Consider the following 18,680-nt stretch of genomic DNA (forward strand, 5'->3'; position numbering starts at 1 on the left):
TTATTACCCATTGCTAATTGTCCTGGAGAAGGGGTTGGTGAGCTGTCATCTTGATCTGCTGCTGTCCTTGGTTTGTAGGGACACCGATAGTGCTGTTAGAGAGTGTCCAAGCAACACTGACGGAACGGCAATCTGTTCTCAAATCAGGATAGGGAGTGTCTTGAGAGGGACTTGTTGATGGTGTTCCTATACGTCTGCCCTTGTCCCTCTAAGTGACAGGGCTCACATGTTTGGAAGGTGCTACGAGAAGAACCTTGGTTCAGTTTCTGCAGGACATCTTGTAGATAGTATGTACTGCTGCCTTTTTGAGTCAACCTGTGGGGAATGAATGGAGCAAGGGACAATGGTTAACTTTGTTCTTAGGGGATGGTCATCGCCTGGCACCTGTGTGGCACGATAGTTACCTGTCACTAATCAACCCCAGCCTGGATATGGTCCAGATCTTGCTGCATATGGACCACTTCAATCTCTGAGGAGTCACAAAAAGTATTGAACATCAGCGAACATCCAGTTTTAACCTCATGATGGAGGGAACATCACTGAAGCTGTTGAGGATGGTTGGGCCTAGCCCACTACCCTGAGGGATTCCTGCAGAGATGTCCTGGAGCTGAGATGACTGACCTCTAACAGCCATAAACATCTTCCTATGTATCAGGTATGACTCCAACCAGCAGAGAGTTTTCCCCCTGATTCCCATTGATTCCACTTTACCAAGGGCTCCTGGATTCGGTACTCAGTCAAGTGCGGTCTTGATGTCATTGGCTGTTGCTCTCCCCTAACCTCTGGAGGTCATCTGTTTTGTCCATGGTTGGATCAAATCTGTAATGAGGTCAGGATCCAGATGGTCCTGGCAAAACCCAAATAGAGTGTCAGTGTGCAGTCCTTTGTAATGCTGCTTGGTGATCCCTTTGCAGATGATGGAGAGTAGACAGACAGGGCAGTAATTGGTCATGTTGGATTTGTCCTGCCTTTTGTGCACAGGGGTGTACCTCATCAATTTTTCACATTCAATTAAATGCCTATAGTATAGCTGTATTGGAACAGCTTAGTTATGGGTACAGCTAGTTGGGGAGGGCAAGTTTTGTGGACTATTGCTGGAATGTTGTTGGGGCCCATACTTTTGTGGTATCCAATGTCTTCAGCTGTTTCTTGATATCATGTGGAGCAAATCAAATTGGTTATAGACTGGCACTTAGGTGCTGGGGACCTCTGGTCGACGCAGAGGTGTATAATGCACTTGTCAGTTTTGGCTGAAGATAGTTTCAAATCCCTCAGGTTGTCTTTCTGCCTTGGTGTGGATAGGGATATTTGTGGAGCCTCAGCGTCCTGTTAGTTGTTTATTTGTTCACTACTATTCACATATACTGACTGTCCTGCAAGAAAAACATTTGGGTCTGAAACAAAAACGTACATAATTTGAAAGTTTTAAGATAGGTTTTAATGTGATAACAAGTAAGCCGCGCATTTTGCAGTGGGTCATAGGAACCACACTTAGCGCTGGGATGTTCCTTTATTTTGCACCAGGGTGGACGTTGCCATTCTACTGTTGTTCTAACTCAGATGACTTACTGACATGATGGTGCCCAGCACACAACAATACAGAAAAAGGATAGAGTGCTTGGTGGCATGGTGTAAAGATAACAATCTCTCCCTTAATGTCAGCAAGACAAAAGTGCTGGTCGATGACTTCAGGAGAGAGAGTGAAGGATATGCCCGTCTCTGGAGCTGAGGTGGAGATGGTCGACAGCGTCAAGTTCCTAGATGTGACGATCACCAGCTATCTGTCCTGGTCCACCAATGTCAATGAATGGTCAAGAAAGCACAACAACGCCTATACTTCCTCAGGAGACTAAGGAAATTTGACATGTCTGTAAAGACTCTTACCAATTTTTACAGATGCACCATAGAAAGCACTCTATCTGAGTGTATCATGACTTGGTATGGCAACTGCTCTGCCCAAGACTGTAAGAAACTATCGAGAGTTGTGAACACAGCCTAATCCATCACACAAGCCAACCTCTCATCCATTGACTCCATCCATAGATCTCACTGCCAACGTCAACAAAGACCCCTCCCATCCTGGTTGTAATCTCTCCCAACCTCTTCCATCAGGCAGACGATGCAGAAGTTTAAACACACGTACCAACAGGTTCAAGAACAGCTTCTCCCCCACTGTTATTAGAGTGCTGAGTGGACATCTCAAATTTTAAATCTCATGTTGATCTCGCTCTTTGTGCATCTTTTCTGCAGCTGTAATGTATATCTCGTTCTGTTCTATTACCCTTACACACTTTGTATGGTATGATCTGCCTATACTGCACGCAAAACAAAGCTTTTCACTCTATCTAGGTGCATGTGACAATAATAAATCAAATCAAATCGAAGCACCCAAGTGAACAACTTTACTCAAAGACTTGTGGATGCTGAAAGTCTAAATCAGAGTTCAAGAAGCGAGTCCACCTTTCAGTTCAAGAGCATTTTATCCGAACAAAAGAAGTTATAGTTATGATGGAGTTCTATGCTTAGTTAAAAACTGTTGAATGTCTGATTTCTGCTGGTTCTGAAGAAAGGTCATTGACCTGAAATGTTAACTGTTTATCTGTCTCCACAGGCTTCACCAAGCCTGCTGAGTGTTTACAGTAATTTGTTTATTTAATTGAATGTTTTCTGTATGAGACACAAAGGCTTACAAAGAGATTATTTCACTGGATGTTCTGTACTGGGTCGAAACACCTTCAGAGAGATTACTGCATGTTTTGTTCTATGCTAGGTACAGAGACCTTCAGACAGATTATTTAATTCAGTCGTGACTGTAGCAGACAAACACTACAGCAGTTCCTGTTGGTAAGTAATGGGGAGTTGGATTTTCTGCTTCTGTCTAATTCCTACAACTGGTTCCAAAATCAAGTTGATGTCCAATATCCCGAAGATAGTTTCATCTGCCCATGTTAACATTTTTGGTTCAATTACTTAAATAATTATGATTATTATATGGGCTGTTAGCACTGATTCGGTGTGGATTAAGCTATACTTGGGTTTTCATTTTGCTGTTAAGCACTGAATTTAAGATCTCACTTTATGGATTTTTAGCCCAAAAGCAAAATTTGCAGACTCTTGAACCAGGAAAGAAAATTGTGCTAAAGTTTAGTTAGTTAAAATAGAAACTACACATGAGGTGAGAATTTTTATTTTTATGAGCTTACTTTGCTCAGTTTTATGATCTACTGAGGATGTAATTTATTTTATTTGTTCTTGAGGAGGGCTGTCGCGGACTGGGCCTGTTATACGTCCCTGTTGTCCAGGGAAAGATGGTGGTTAGCTGCCTTGCAGTGTAAGGACACTGTTATTAAGCAGAGTTTCAGAATTTTGACGCAGCAGCAAATATCAAAATTTCCAAAAGCTATTGAACATAATAAAAGCTAGATGTATGTAAAGTGGGTCAAATCATTCTCCAGTGGGGTGGACTAACTGTTGGATTCTACCCTGATCAATTCATTCATTCAGGTCAATGATATTCTTTCATAAATAACCATTAGATCCTCATATTTTCCTGGCCATTTCCTGAAAGCAGTTGGTGAAATTCCTACAGCCTCCTTATATTCCACTAACCTTGTACACTTTGCTGATATCTTTTTGACAATACTGCAGTCTTTTTCTGGTTTTCAGTTGTTAATGTGCAGTATTCAGTACCTGGAAGAAATTATTGCTATTTAGCTGTTTGATGAGGTATGTGAGATTACATTTGCGATATATATATTTTCCACTGCTTGTTGCTTGATTTCAGTAAATAAAATCTCATTTGACAGCGTAAATAGTTCACTTTTGGTGGTTAAACTTGTTCAGTCCACCATGTTCAGAAACAAAGAATTTGTTTTTGGCTCATCAAGGTAAGGGAATGAAACTCTCCTTGTTTCAGTCACATTGACATTACGTCGTTGTTAAAATGTGTGGCACTGGAAAAATACAGCAGGTCAGCCCGCATCCAAGCAGCAGGAGAATCGACATTTTGAGCATAAACTCTTCATCAGGATTGTCAGGGGGTGGGTGGAGGAGAAGGGGGCTGAGAAGTAAATAGGAAGGTGGGGGTGGGGGGAGGTAGCTGGGAAAGCAATAGGTCGATGCATTTGGAAGTGATAGGTCAGAGGGGAGGGTGGAGCGGATAGGTGGGAAAAAAGATGGACAGATGGGACAGGTCAGGAGGGTAGTGCTGAGTTGGAGGTTTGGACCTGGGATGAGGGGAGCTGAGGAAGCATTGACATTAAGTAAACCCACCAGGAATAGCACAGCCTAATGCTAAAGTCAAGCCCCGCAGTAAAGTCTTGTCTGGCATTTGAGTAGGACTGTCAATTAGTTCTGAATAGAACAATATGTACTCATGCCTGCTAGGAACTTAATTAAGGTTGTGTAAAAAACAGCAAAATCTATGAGTCCTTCCAACATTCTAGTTGTAAGTATTGAAGACTTGTGCTCCAGAAATAATGGTCACAACTGGAATATAGCCAGTTAGGCCCCATCAGGGTCTGTACTCAACCATTAACAAAGTCATGGAATGTGTCGTCAAGGGCTTTTGTGGGGCAGTGGTAGTGTCCTTACTTCTGAGCTAGGAGGCCAGGGTTAAAGGTACCTCAGTGATGTGTTGCAACATCCTTGGACAGGTTGATTAGGAATTGATGTGCTGACTCAAATAGTACTTACTCCCCAACAAACCGCTCACTGATATTCAGTTTTGGTTCTACCTGGACCACTCAGCTCCTGGCTTTATTACAGAGTCATAGAGATGTACATCTTTGGCCTGAATGGGGATCAAAGCGGTGAACTCCTGTGGTAAGTGGAGAACGATTGCCCTTTGACACCAACCCGGCATTTGACTGAGTGTGACTTAAGGAGCCCCAGTGAAAATGAAGCCCATGTGAGTTGAGGGGAAAAGTCTCCACTGCCTGAAATAATCCTTCGCATGAAGGATATTGGTTCTGGTTGTGGGAGGCCCATCATCTCGAGCCAGGACATCACTATGGTAGCTCCTCTAAGGTTAGTGTCCTGGCCTCAGCCACTTTCAGCTGTTTCATCAGTAATTTTCCCAGATCAGAAGTGGAGACATTCAACACTATTCAGAACTCCTGAGATGCTCAAATATTCCATAGCTTCATACAGCAAGACCCGAACAACATTCTGGCTTGGGCAGATTTGTGGCAGTTACCAGTTGTGGCTGTACAAGTACCTGAAGCAATAACCATCTACGCCATATCACAGTGACACAAAATGTGAGCTAATGAGCTTCAGATTCCATCATCCAGTTTAATACCTGGTTTCCATTGAAATGTTGGAATGGTTTTAAAGAGGAACTGAGAGAACTAATTTAAAATAGCCACCTTTAATAAAATCAATGTAGCTTAAACAAGAGATGGCTTGAATTGAAATTAACATTTTAACCAAAGGCAATGAAACATCAAGAGTCCTCATTTTGTGTCTCATTAACATCCTTATGAGAAATTTAAACCTTCCTGCAATTGTTAAGTCCAAAAACCAAACCTGAACAGAGAGGATATGTACAACCAGCTGCTATTTTGAAGAGTTTCTTTGGTAGAACAGGAGAGATGGATTTTAGACTGCAGAACAGAAGCAGGTGAGAGAAAACTCTCTTTCTATTCCTCAGAGAAATCCACCTGATTGCTAATGAAAACAGCAAGCAGCTGCAACCTTTAAAAGTGACCGTGACCTTTACTCCAGCTGATGATCCAAGAAGCCAAGTAGACAACCGTGGTTTTGAGCTAAAACTTAATGCCTCGAGGATGATCAAGGACTCAAAACTGTAAAGGAGCAACTTACTGCAGAAGCTGGAATCTGTACTGAAAACAGAAAAATGCTGGAAATCCGAATGGGTCAGACCGCATCTGTGGAGGTAGAGAAAGCTAACATTTCAGAGCTCTGATGAAGAGTCATCTTGACACATAACATGAGCTTGCTCTCTCTCCGTGGATGCAGCCTGACCTGCTGTGATTTCCAGCATTTTTAGTTTTTACTAAAAAAACTATATTTTTGTTTTATCTTGCTTTTAACTTGGTACGTGTGTGTATGTGAGAGAGGTTGTGGGGGTGGCGGGAGTGCTGATGTGACTGCATGGAGTCCATATGCTTGATGTTGTGCCCTTATTATTTTTCTCTGGGTTAGCAGGTAATAAAATTGCTCTCTCTTTCACTCAAGTCAATGTTGTAATGGCTCATTGCTTACAGGAGAAATAGTTAAGCACACATTAATTGGAGAAATATACAGCCATGTGCTAAAAATAACTTAATCTTTGCTGCAACCCATATGGAGAGGAGCCAATTCACCCCGCCTCACCTGGTCATAACAAACAGAAACAAATAATCCATATTTCTTTGATACTCAATGTCTTAACAGCACTGAATTCCCCACCTATTAACACCAGAAACGTCATTGCACCTACTGTACGAATGGCTGTGAAAGGGCCAGATCAGAAGCTAGGAATTCTGCAGGGAATAACTCATCTCTTGACTGCTCAAAATCTGTCCACCTCACCAACGACAAGTCAATACTTTAGCTGCATGCTCTCCATTTGCCTCAATGACTGTGGTTCCAAAAGCACTCCAGATGTTCACCCCCATCCAGGACAGAGCAGCACACTTGATCGGCGGTACTCCATCCAACATTCACTTCCTCAATCAACTGTGCACAATTGCCGAATTGTATACTGTAGTTAAGATTTCTTCAACAAATCACCCTCAAGACAGCTTCAGAACATCCTTCCAAACCCTCAACCTGCACCACCTTGAGGGACAAGGGCAGTACACACATGGGAACACCAGCACCTGTCTTCAGTCACTCTCCATCCAGATTTGGAATTATATCGCTGATTGTTCACTCTAGCCAAGTCAAAATCCTGGAGCTTCCATATACATGGTGGGTGTATCTACATCACGTGGACTGCAGTGGTTCAAGAACCGATTCATCGCTGCCTTCTTAAGGGTACTTCAGGATGGTAACAAATGCCAAACTTGCCAGCAATGCTGATTTTGCATTTTAAAAAAAGCACTGACATTGTCTTGAACTCTTACTGCCAGCAGATGGAGCCCTTTGTTTCAGCTTTCTGAGTTGTATTTGTTCTACATTTGTAGAGGTGAGTGACCAACAATGAACTTACTGCATGAGCTATTTATACAGTTCTGAGTGGATGTCTTCTCTTCTGGTGAAACAACTTCGGGGAATTATCATCACGGTTCTGCTTGGCAGCATGGTACAAAATAACTTCTATCTGTGTCCACGGCCCCTCTGACTTGGGAGATTTCCCTTCTGCAACAAGTCAGAGTCATCGCACTCAATCAGTGTCGGCTTTCTGTAATCCCAAATAACTGCAGACGTTGAACTCAGAATGTGAGCAGATGGGAATTTGTTGGGGATTCTTGTTAGGTGATGGGAAGTGTTGATTGGGGTGTTAGCTACATCACCGCCAGAATGGATAGGGCTCCCACTACCCCCAGTAATTCATTGGAACAACATTTTGGAGGCTGGCTGCACAGACAGAGGTTTCTCCTGTGTGGATATGGACTGTGCTAAGTTAGGGATGCTCCAGTTGGCTTTGTTCTTCTGGAGGAGAATGATCATTAATCCTATCCTTTTGTTACTGGGTTTTTTTCGTATGCTCACCAGTGATCAACCCAGAGGGAGACTTATCCTGCTGTCCCATTTGAGGTCAGATTGCATAGTGCCACTCCATATCTCGGCCTTTATTTCATCAAAGGCTCCTTTGAAAAGGGTCCAGTCTAATATCCCACATCCTTGTCCTTTGGGAATAAAAGCTGGTGGGAAGAAAAGGATGAGCTGGCCAGGGGCCAAGTGCATTCCCACAGAAACTTTGGAGACCAAATCACTGATGTCCTACTCTCTCTCACATCCAGCCAATCAGTTCAGAATAGCACTGACTTAACGCTTGGAGCAGGTTGTTTGTTTAGGCTCTAATGTTGCATAATGACAATGAGGGCAGGGAAGAAAACAACTTTATGAAATACATTATTCTCGCAGAATCGAAGAGCAAATGTTTGTCATAGTCCACCCGCCATGTTAGTAGCATTTATAAAATCTTAAATTATCCGCTTAAGTTGCAAAAATATGAGAAACATTTAGGCTTCGAAAATCTCTAAACTCATTTTCCCTTCTAGATTATAAGCGGTTGCTTTGGAGCACTTCTAGCAATGTTGGCTTCCCAGCAGATTTCAGTCAAGCAGCAGACTTTCAGCAATTGGAAAGCCCATGGCCAGATATTTTGATAAAGCATCTCATGATGTTGAGCAGTAGGGGGGCTATCATTCCTACCATGTCAGACAATAAATTCTGTCTGAAACATTGGAGCACAGGAACTTTGACTTGAAAGCTACATAATCAAATGATGAGCAAGTTTAAAGCTGTAACTACCAAGGAACAGACTGTCCTAATATGTGCAGTTAAAGACCTCACAGCTTTACTTTAGGGATCTACATATTAACTATTACACTCTTTTCAAATAGAATCAAAGAGTGTGGTGCTGGAAAGGCCCAGCTGGTCAGGCAGCATCTCAGGAGCAGGAGAGTCGACGTTTCGAGCTTCCTGATGAAGAGCTTATGCCCAAAATGTTGATTCTCCTGCTCCTCAGATGCTGCCTGACCTGCCGTGCTTTTCCAGCACCACGCTCTTCATCTCTGATCACCAGTGTCTGCAGTCCTCACTTTCTCCTCTTTTCAAATAGATATTAACAAAACAAATAAGTGGATAGTTTGATCTAAACTTTGGCTGCTGCATTTCTCAGTATCACAGTTCATGGCCTGCCCATGTGCGTTTGCTTGTGTTCCAAGGACCAACATACAGTGAGGAAGAGAAGGGAAAAAAAGACAGAACCTTGAGTGTTTGCGGAAATGAACATGCAAGGATCAGTTGCCATGAGTTGAGTGCTGGAAAAGGATAGTGTGATTGGTGTAAAGAAAGCAGCAAACAGATTTTTTTAAAAATGTATTCATTAGGTATGGGCATTGCTGTCTTGGCCAACACTCCGGGCCCATCCCTAGTTGCCGATACAGAGGCCAGTTAAGACTCAAGCACATTGCTGTGAGAGTGGAGTTACATGTAGGGCAGACCAGATCAGGATGGGGATTTCCTTCCCTAAGGGACACTAGGCTATTCATTGAGAGACCAAGGTAATGTTCTGGAGACTGAGTTGAGTCCTATCACAGCAGACAGTGGAATTTTATTCAATAAAAAACTGGATAAAAGATTTTAATGCTGTTCCATGAAACTGTGGTTGATAATAATGTCAATCGTGATAATACCACTGCGCCATTACCTTTCTGAGGAGGGAGAAGAAGAGGGTAACGCATCATGACTATGGCCCTGGCTCTTCATTCTGGATTGACATTCAGCAATATATTTGTTAACTTTGACTTAAGGCCAGTTTCAGTGGTAGGTCCAATCCACGTGTCCCTGCACCACACAGACAGAGGTGCATTCAGTTGGTGGCTCACCATCAGCAACTCAACATAACTTTAGAGATGGGCAAAGAAATGTTGATTTTTGCCAATGAGTCTCGCATTCCTAGAACAGTTAGCCCTACACATGTAGTGTTTCTAGGTACCCTCTTCTTGTACTTTGAGATGTGGGTTTCCCTCACCCGCCAGATATGAACATCTTTCTGGATCTCAATCATGAACATCAAGCCAGAGTCCGGGCACCAATTGTTGGGACTGTTTGGCCTGGAGTTCAAATTCTGCACTTCTGATACAAAGACAGTAGTACTGCCACTCATTTCTCTTGTGAAGACTTGACAAGCGACATGGCTTTTTCTTGTACTGTGATTCTGCAGGTATTCTATTTCATATCTCCACTCGCTTTCAGAAAATGGCAAGTTCTGAAGCTCCGAGTTTTAAAATGACATTGTTATAAAAGTAACAGAACTTTATTATTGAGAATTTCTTTGCATGGACACCTATACTTAATCTTAAAGTTACTTGAACCATATCTTGTGTATTTGAGTGATGTGAGGGACTAGATTGAGTTGGGATATCTGGTCAGCATGGATGGTTGGACCGAAGGGTCTGTTTCCGTGCTGTACATCTCTATGACTCTATGACAGCTCTGTCTGAAAATTTGCAGTTAGGTTTATCTATCACCATGCAATGTCATGGAGCAGCCCAGCACTGATGGACACCATGCTCCCACATAGTTAACTGCTGCCTGGGCTTTTGGTGCATCCCCACACTACAGGACGATATAGTGGGCATTTCGCAGCAGCAATCAGATACAGAACAGCAATAGCTATACCACGTGCTGACCTGCTTCCGCCTCCCTCTGGAGCTGAGCAACACTGCAATGATTCAAGGAGCTAAACTGAAGAATGGGGCTAAAAAGAGACCAGGAGATAGTGAGGACTACAATGCTAGAGAGTCAGAGTTGTGCTGGAAAAAGCACAGCAGGCCAAGCAGCATCTGAGGAGCAGGAAAGTCAGCAGGACCTTTCATCAGGACTGGGGACCGGGAAGGGGGCTGGGAAATAAATAGGGGGAGAAGTGGTGCTGGGGCTGGTCCTCACCCTCAACAACTTCTCCTTTGAACCCTCTCACTTCCTACAAACCAATGGACACGTGCGTGGGCCCCAGCTATGCCTGCCTCTTTGTAGGATATGTGGAATTGTCCCTCTTCCGTAGCTATGCCGGCAACATCACCACCACCCCCCCCCCCCCCCCCCCCGCCCTTTCCCTCCACTATGATGACTGTATTGGTGGCACCTTGTGCTCCCACAAGCTTGAACAGTTCATCAACTTAACCAAAACTTTCCACCCTGATCTTAAATTTACCTGGACCATCACCGACAGGTCCCTCCCCTTCCTGGATTTCCGTCTTTGTCTGTGGCAACTGACATTTTTTCTCAAACCCATCGATTCCCACAGCTGCTTGGACTACACCTCCTCCCAACTCCACCACTGTCCCTCCCCCCCCCCCCCCCTTACCTTCCCCTTACCCCCCCCACCCACCACCACCCCCACCACCCTGGTCTGTAAAAATGCTATCCATTACTCCCAATTCCTCCTTCTCCGCCGTATCTGCTCCCAGGAGGAGCAATTCCACTCCAGGATATCGTAGATGGCCTCCCACTTCAAGGACTGTAATTTCCTTCCTACATGATGAACAATGCCCTCCAGTGCATCTCCTCCACTTCTCGCTTCTCCACCCTCAAACACACCCCCAATTCCAACAAGGATAGAATCCACCTGATTCTCACCTTCTACCCCACTAATCTCCAGATGCAGTGCATCATCCTCTGCCATTTTCACAACCTACAACCAGTCTCCACCACCAAAAATATGTTTCCCTCCCGCCCCTATCTGCATTCCATAGGGACCGTTCCATCTGCGACTCCCTCGTTAGGTCCACACTCCCCACCAACTCCTCCTCCACTCCTGGCATCTACCCCTGCTGCCAGAAGAGGTGTGAAACCTGTGGCCACACCTCCCCCCTCACCTCTGTCCAAGGCCCCAAAGTGTCATTCCAAATCCAGCAGTGATCTACTTGTATATCCTCGAGCCTCATTTATTACATCGGGTACTCTTAATGTATCTTTTACATCAGAGAGACCAAGTGCAAACTCACAAAACAGTTCAAGGAACATCTCTGATCCATCCACACCAACCAACTCCACCTTCCTGTGGCCATCCACTTCAACTCCTGCTTCCCCCCCCCCTCCATGTTATGTCCATTCTGGTCCTCCTCCACCGCCTTCACAAGGCCACCCCGCAAACTGGAGGAAGAACACCCCATCTTCTGCCGTGAGACCCTACAACCACAAATGGCCTCAACTTTGAATTCACCAGTTTCCAAATCGCGCCACCCCATCCCAGATCCAAGCCTCCAACTCAGATTTGCCCTCTTGACCTGTCTTAACTGTCCACCTTCCCACCTATCCGCTCCATCATCCCCACTGACCTATCACAATCACCTCCCACCAGCATCTAACTATTGCCTTCCTACCTACCTTTCCCTCAGCCCCACCCCTCCTCCCTCTGTTTATTCCCCAGCCCCCTTCACCCTCCCTGGCCCTGATGATGGGGCCTGCCTGAAAAGTTGACCCTCCTGCACCTCGGATGCTGCCTGACCTGCTATGCTTTTCCAGCACCATACTTTAAAGAGAAACCAACGCAAGGTCAGAAAGTTTAATCCGTTTGTTTTCCAGCTGTGTGAGCAAGTGAAATTTTACTTGATCCTGGCTCTGTCCAGTCAGTTAATAATCTGAGGGTTAACCGAAGTTCATTTTAACAAGAGACTGGATGTTCGCTAATACTGGCATGGTTCCTTAGTCTTTCTTGCCTGGTACAATGTACAAGGGTAAACTGCAACTATTTATAGTCTGGTAGCAGCAAATAACTGAGCTCCAAGCAAATGATTAACATAAGAAAAAAAAACCTCAAAACAACAATGCTATCATTCTCCAAGTTCTGACTTGATATGCACTCTTATCCTGATCTGGAATATTCAGAAGTTTGCCTGAATTTTGAAAACTTCGCATAATTCCTTTATGTATTTATTTATGAATTAATTGCTTAAGAGTTGTTTTGCTTTGAAAAAAATATGACCTTAATAAATTAATTTGCCCTTTGTGGTTTGAGTCCAGCAATTCTGTAATCTGTTTGATTGAGGGTTAATTTTTATTGAGTTCATATGTTCAAATGATAATCAGTCACATACTGAATTTCTTTGGAATGTGCTTAGTCCTTGCTTGATTACTGAGGCGCACTTGTACACTGCAGCATTTATGCAGCTAGTTTAAAATAACATTTAGTTAGGATCACATTTCCATTCAACTTCAAATTTTTGTTGGAGCTATTGCATTATACACAGTAATTCTTTGGATAAATGCTGGCTTTGTCAAGTAATAACAATTTTTATAGGATAAAGCAATCAAATGTTACAATTTAATTGAATATTCTTCATGAAGAAACACAGAAGGTTCTTGAAGGGAACACAGTGACTGTGGTCTGTGTAGACTTTGACAAAATATATAAAAAGCTTGTTGAAAATGTGGAGGAGGAGGAGGAGGAAGAGGGGGAGGAGGATGATTGTCAACTTGGAGAAAAAGGCTTAAGAACAAAAATAAACTAAGTCTGTAGTCATTGATAGCTTTCAGATCGGAAAGTGAACAGTGATAGACCACAATGATCGGTGCCAGGCCCAGTGCTTTGATAGGTATGTATACATGCCGTGGATATTGGAGTGCAGAGTAAAATTTCAAGCTCTGCCAATGATACCAAACCTGGGGAGTGACAAGCAGTGAGAATAACACCAATTGACCGCAACAGCATACAGGTGAGCTCGCAGTATAGGCAGGCCAGTGTTAGATGGAGCTGAACATAGAAAAGTGTACTTCTGCATTTTGGCAGGTGATTAAGCAGATGCCATGTAGATTTTGTGACAAATATCTAAAGAGTGTGCAGGAACGGAAGAATTTAGGTGTGCATAGGCTTTTAAAGGTGGCAGGACATATTGAGAGAGTTGTTAGCAAAGTATATGAAAACTTGCACTATGTATGTAAAGGCATTGAATACAAAGGAAGCGAAATTATCCTGAACAAAAACAGAAATTGCTGGAAAAGCTCAGCAGATCTGGCAGCATCTATGGAGAGAAAGCAGAGTTAACGTTTCGGTTCTGGTGACCCTTCCTCAGCTGAGCTTTTCCAGCAATTTCTGTTTTTGTTCAGGATAATTTCGCTGAACAAAAACTGAAAGAACCGCAAATGCTGAAAATCAGAAACAAAAACAGAAATTGCTGGAAAAGCTCAGCAGATCTGGCAGCATCTATGGAGAGAAAGCAGAGTTAACGTTTCGGTTCTGGTGACCCTTCCTCAGCTGAGCTTTTCCAGCAATTTCTGTTTTTGTTTCTGATTTTCAGCATTTGCGGTTCTTTCAGTTTTTGTTGAGTTGTCCTGAACCTCGTGCAGTTCTGGTTTTCCTCTATAGGAAGGATATTGTGAAACTTAGCTCAGAAAAGATTAACAAGAATGTTGCCAGGGTTGGAGGTTTTGAGCTATTGGGAGAGGCTGAATAGGCTGGGAGTATTTTCCCTGGAGCGTCGGAGGCTGAGGGGTGACCTCATAGAATCATGAGGGGCATGGATAGGATAAATAGACAAGATCTTTTCCCTGGGGTAGCAGATTCCAAAAATAGATGGCATAGTTTTAAGGTGAGAGGGGAAAGATTTAAAAGGAACCTAAGGGGCAACTTCCATGCAGAAGGTGGTGCATGTATGGAACAAGCTGCCAGAGAAAGTGGTGGATCCTGGGTACAATTACAACATTTAAAAGGCAGTGGATAGTTATATGAATAGGAAGGATTTGGAGGGATATGGGTCAAATGCTGGCAAATGGGAACAGATTAATTTAAGACATCAGGTTGGCATGGACGAGTTGGACCGAAGGGTCTGTTTCCATGCTGTATAGTTCTTTGACTCCGTTGAGGCTTCAAATTGAGTGTTTTCTCTCAGCCTGATCACCACATCTTTGGGAGGGTGTGAGGGTCTTTGAGAAGTTGCAGAGGAGATTTACCAAAGTACTTCCAGGAATGAGGGATTTTAGTTACAGGATTTGGTTGGAGAAGCTGGAGTTGTTCTCCTTGGAGCACAAGGGATTGAGGGAAGATTTGAAAGGGGGGTGTAAGGTTATCGAGGAGAAAGTGAGTATAAGATTGTGACAGGATTAGATAAGGTAGACTAGGAAAAACTATTTTTGTTCACTGATAATACAAGGAGAAAAGGATGCAGATTTTAAGGCTTTCAGCAAAAGGTGAAGGGGGATGTGAGGAAGACCTTTTTCACACATAAGTGAATGATAATGATCTGAAACTTGCTCCCTTTGAGAGAGTTTGTTAGTAGAGGCAATGCATGATTTGAGGCCACAATCAAACCAGCATGATCTTGATAAATGATGGAGGAGGCTATTAAGTTAAAATGGCCTACTCCAGCTCCTAATTCGTATATTTATAAAATGAGCCTCGTTTTTCTTTTCCTTTCTCAGGGATAAGACAAAGAAGGTAGTGGAACAATCCTCAGCTATAGTGTGTCTGCGATCTCTCGGACTCTCTGAGGGAAGATTGTGTGATGGAGAAAATCCATTGAAGTGTAAGCGAAAAAGGGATGAGGAAATCGCCAATGGCACAGAAACTACCGGTCTCCCATCTCTGAACACAAATAAAAGAAAACAGTCCATCACAGATGAAAATAAAACGAAGGAGATCGTGCTGTGATGCAATATATGGAGTTGTATGAGGTGGCGTGTACAATTCGGGAGGTTATTTATAAAGACTTTTATCCAGCTCCTACTCCATCTTTGTTTTTCTTATGGCCAAAATTCCGTCAGCTCCATAGATATTGCATACTGTTTTAATATGGTGACCACATGCCTTGGGAGGAAGGCAGTGCCTAGATGTGCTGGAGAAACTGCAGAGAGAAATCTCGTGTTTGTTTTCTTTCCCTATTGGTTTCTGCCTTATACAAATTGCTGCATAGTTTTCAACCCATTTACCCCACCAAGTCATGCAATCTAATACCCTTTAGATGTGGCTTTGTTTCTACACAGGCCGTTCTGTGCCTTCACTTACGACCTGGAAATTTTTGTGAAACATATAATCTTACTCTTAGCTGTCGTAACAGAAATGTCAATACCTTCCCCACTCCTCTGTTTTATTTCGGTGACTTTCCGTATAAATAATGTATGAGCATGCCCAAAAAAGTTTGTAGATGAACATTCTCCCTCCTGTGTTTTTATGGATATTAAGAAATGACTGATAGTCAGTTCCTGGACCTACAGTGTCACCACTTCTGTTAATTCCTTTTGTTTAGTTTGCCTTCTCCATCACATTGTTACTTTTCAATTCCTGATTTTTCTCTCCACTTCCCTCGGTCTCTTTTCTTTCTTCAGTTGTTCACTCACTACAGCCTCGTTGTAATTTATAGAGCTGCACCCATCATTCCTAAGGCATTGATTTTCCATGACGACTTATATTTCCTGCCTCTGATGAGAATTCCTTTATGCTAGTTCCTTTATTATTTGAATTCTCGCTATAGTTTGATTACAGCCTAAAATGTGCTGCTGTGTTGGAATTCCAGTGTTTTGTAGGTAACTATAGGAATTTCATTGCACCATTAAGTCCATATTGTCTGAGAGTTCTTTCTCCAAAACATTTATTTTCTGTATATGATCCAGTTATGAATCTGTGTACAGACTAGAACTTTGTGTTGCTCCTGTGCCTTACACTGTTATTTTCTAATATGGCTTGCACGTGAAATGACAGCAAGGCTGTTCTTCTGTTTACATTGAGAAAGAATTCTCACCTTACCTATAGAAAGTTGAGGGGCTTCACCACACTATCTTCCACCTCCCATGATCCTCTTTTCCTTCATTCTTTTGAAGGTAATTCAAAAGTGAAATTTTGAAAGTGAATTCTGCAAACTTGTACTCCTATTGGGGAAACTGCCAGACGGGGATCACAGTATGGCCACTGGAACACTGGATCCCTGATTCAATAGTCTGTGAACATGAAGTCGCCACTGTGACCATGGGTGCATGGAATTTGATCTTGCATCTCTGGACAATTCTGTAACTGAAAATACTGGAGTGCCTTGGTGTTGAAACTGTGCTAAGTGTTTCCTATTCCTAATAATGTTGGTGACTGAAGGATATGACTTTCTGCCAACATTAAGTTTATAGATCGTCAATTCTAATCCATTCACTGTGGTTACATAGCTTCAACATGTGTTGCGTCAACTTCGATAAGTCACTAACCTTGATCAACCTGCTTTCATTTTCACTGGAGCATGCTACTGGGTGACTGAAGAAGCCTGTTTGTTTCTGATGGGAAACCCTTCATAAGATGCATATCTGGGTGTTATGACATACATAAGGCCCTGATTACATATTTAGTCGTGTTGATGGGTTCCCACAAAATTACAGGAGGCTGCTGTCAGCCTGGGTTCCTCTGCTCACCCTCTCTCATAGCTTCAGTCCACACCTTTCCCAGGATCATCGTTCACCATCGCCTCCCCCAGTCTGAAAACAGTGAACTACCTTGGGCCTGCCGCAGGACATTTTCTGTCAAATTTCTCATTGAGCTGATTTTTTTAACACCTCCAGTCTTTTTCAGTTTTTCATTCAAATTACTTTTTAGGCATTTTAATGACAGCAGATTTTAACATGATATGTCAGCGATGGAGGCCCACTCATGACTTCTAGAAATGACTGTGTTGAAGGGTTTTCTGGCATGAGTCCAACAGTTATTTTGTAGTTTTAATTGAAATATTTTGACTTAAAATAATTACAGAAAGAACATTATGCATTTTTTCAAGGTTTCAGCACCCAAGTAAACTGTTGGATAAAAACTTGAATTCTTTATTGACAGTCAAATATTAATTATTTATGATAGATAAAATCATATTAACTTCTGTGAAGTAAGTTTGACTTCCATGTAAGGCAGGATATTGGCATTGTCCCAAGAACTGGCACAGGGGGGGAAGCCATTGAAAATATGCATAATTGAAAAACTTGTCCCTAGAATATTCAGAATTGAGTTGGCTTTGACCAGACATCCCTCTGACCTCGATCCAGTCCTTCAGTCTTGCGCAAGTTAATGTAATTCAGGGGATATCCTTCCCTGTTCCAAAGTGGCAGCTTGCCCCCATTGATTAACCTGGAAGCTAGGCCAACTCTTGCGTCCTGCGTGGAGTTGAAGTAATTGCCGTGGAGACAGGATAAGGTTGTGAATTGACCACTGCAGGTCGTCAAACAGTCGCAGGGTGGAAAAGTTGAACTTGGGCTTTCCTGTCCAGAATTTACTTCCTGTAGTGACAGGAAAGCAACAGGAATCTTCCTGAAGCCCTCCTTTCTAATTATCTTCCCCTCCTGCCACATTTCCCTTCACTTTTTTCGGTAGGAGAAAATGCCATGCAAACTGTGTGGGATTCAAAAGTACTGTAACATCTTTGATATCTTGGATAGTCACGTGCTGAAGTGGTGTTGGGGTGGTGGAGAAACTCCTGACCCCAAATGTCCTTTATTTTTGTTCCATGTTATTGTTATCCTCACCTATTGGATGGCATTTATAATTGAATGAACAAGTAATCAAGTGCAGAGTTGAATTAATTTGCATACCTGTGCAACTGGACTTGCCATTAATTTATAAGAATCTGCTTAGTTGGCTCCAAATATATTGTAAATGTATATTATATGCTGTAAGTCATAATAAAATCTTGGAAATTAAACCAGGTTTGTGATTGAGCTGCAGTATTCAATGTTATCTGTGGTACACGCCCATAAATTCATCCTGTACTTCAGATCCACGGATGGAGTTGCCTTATAATGAAAGGTGCATTGAGCCATGAAGTGAGAGACACATAGAGATGAAAGAATAATTCATATATAAGCAGTTCAGAATTCAATGCTTTCAAATTTCCGCAATGTTATTGCAAAAATATTGAAACTGCACACAACAAATGTGTGGATAAGAGCACACATTGAATACGTGCAGATTTTGTTTCCTCTGAGGAAATTATTCTTGACGTTCTGTTGTGTTGCTCAGTAAATGTCGGAATATTTTGCATATTGAAGTCCAGAATACACCCCTATTTTAGTAGAGAAGACTTAGCAAAACTTGAGGCAAAATA

The 18,680-nt window shown here is 42.7% G+C and overlaps 1 protein-coding gene across 5 annotated transcripts in view; it reads left to right on the top strand.

Annotated features, from left to right (window-relative positions):
- dus2 (dihydrouridine synthase 2) overlaps window positions 1-17,769 on the top strand; it is a 120,915-nt gene extending 103,146 nt beyond the window's left edge. For 2 of the 5 annotated variants that reach the window (XM_043707033.2, XM_087995920.1), the window contains 2 exons: window positions 2,771-2,844; window positions 15,040-17,769. In XM_043707033.2, coding sequence (XP_043562968.2) covers window positions 2,771-2,844; window positions 15,040-15,268 — 303 coding nt within the window. In that variant the 3' untranslated portion in view covers window positions 15,269-17,769. Of the gene's footprint in view, window positions 1-1,524; window positions 1,768-2,770; window positions 2,845-5,653; window positions 5,927-15,039 lie in introns of those variants that run through there. The other 3 variants (XM_087995917.1, XM_087995919.1, XM_087995918.1) reach the window with 3 other exon arrangements.
- Window positions 17,770-18,680: the final 911 nt, after the last annotated feature.

This window comes from Chiloscyllium plagiosum, unplaced genomic scaffold, assembly GCF_037043375.1.
Source record: "Chiloscyllium plagiosum isolate Xiang-an unplaced genomic scaffold, Cpla_swu_hap1 HiC_scaffold_17, whole genome shotgun sequence".
Classification (NCBI taxonomy): Eukaryota; Metazoa; Chordata; class Chondrichthyes; order Orectolobiformes; family Hemiscylliidae; genus Chiloscyllium; species Chiloscyllium plagiosum.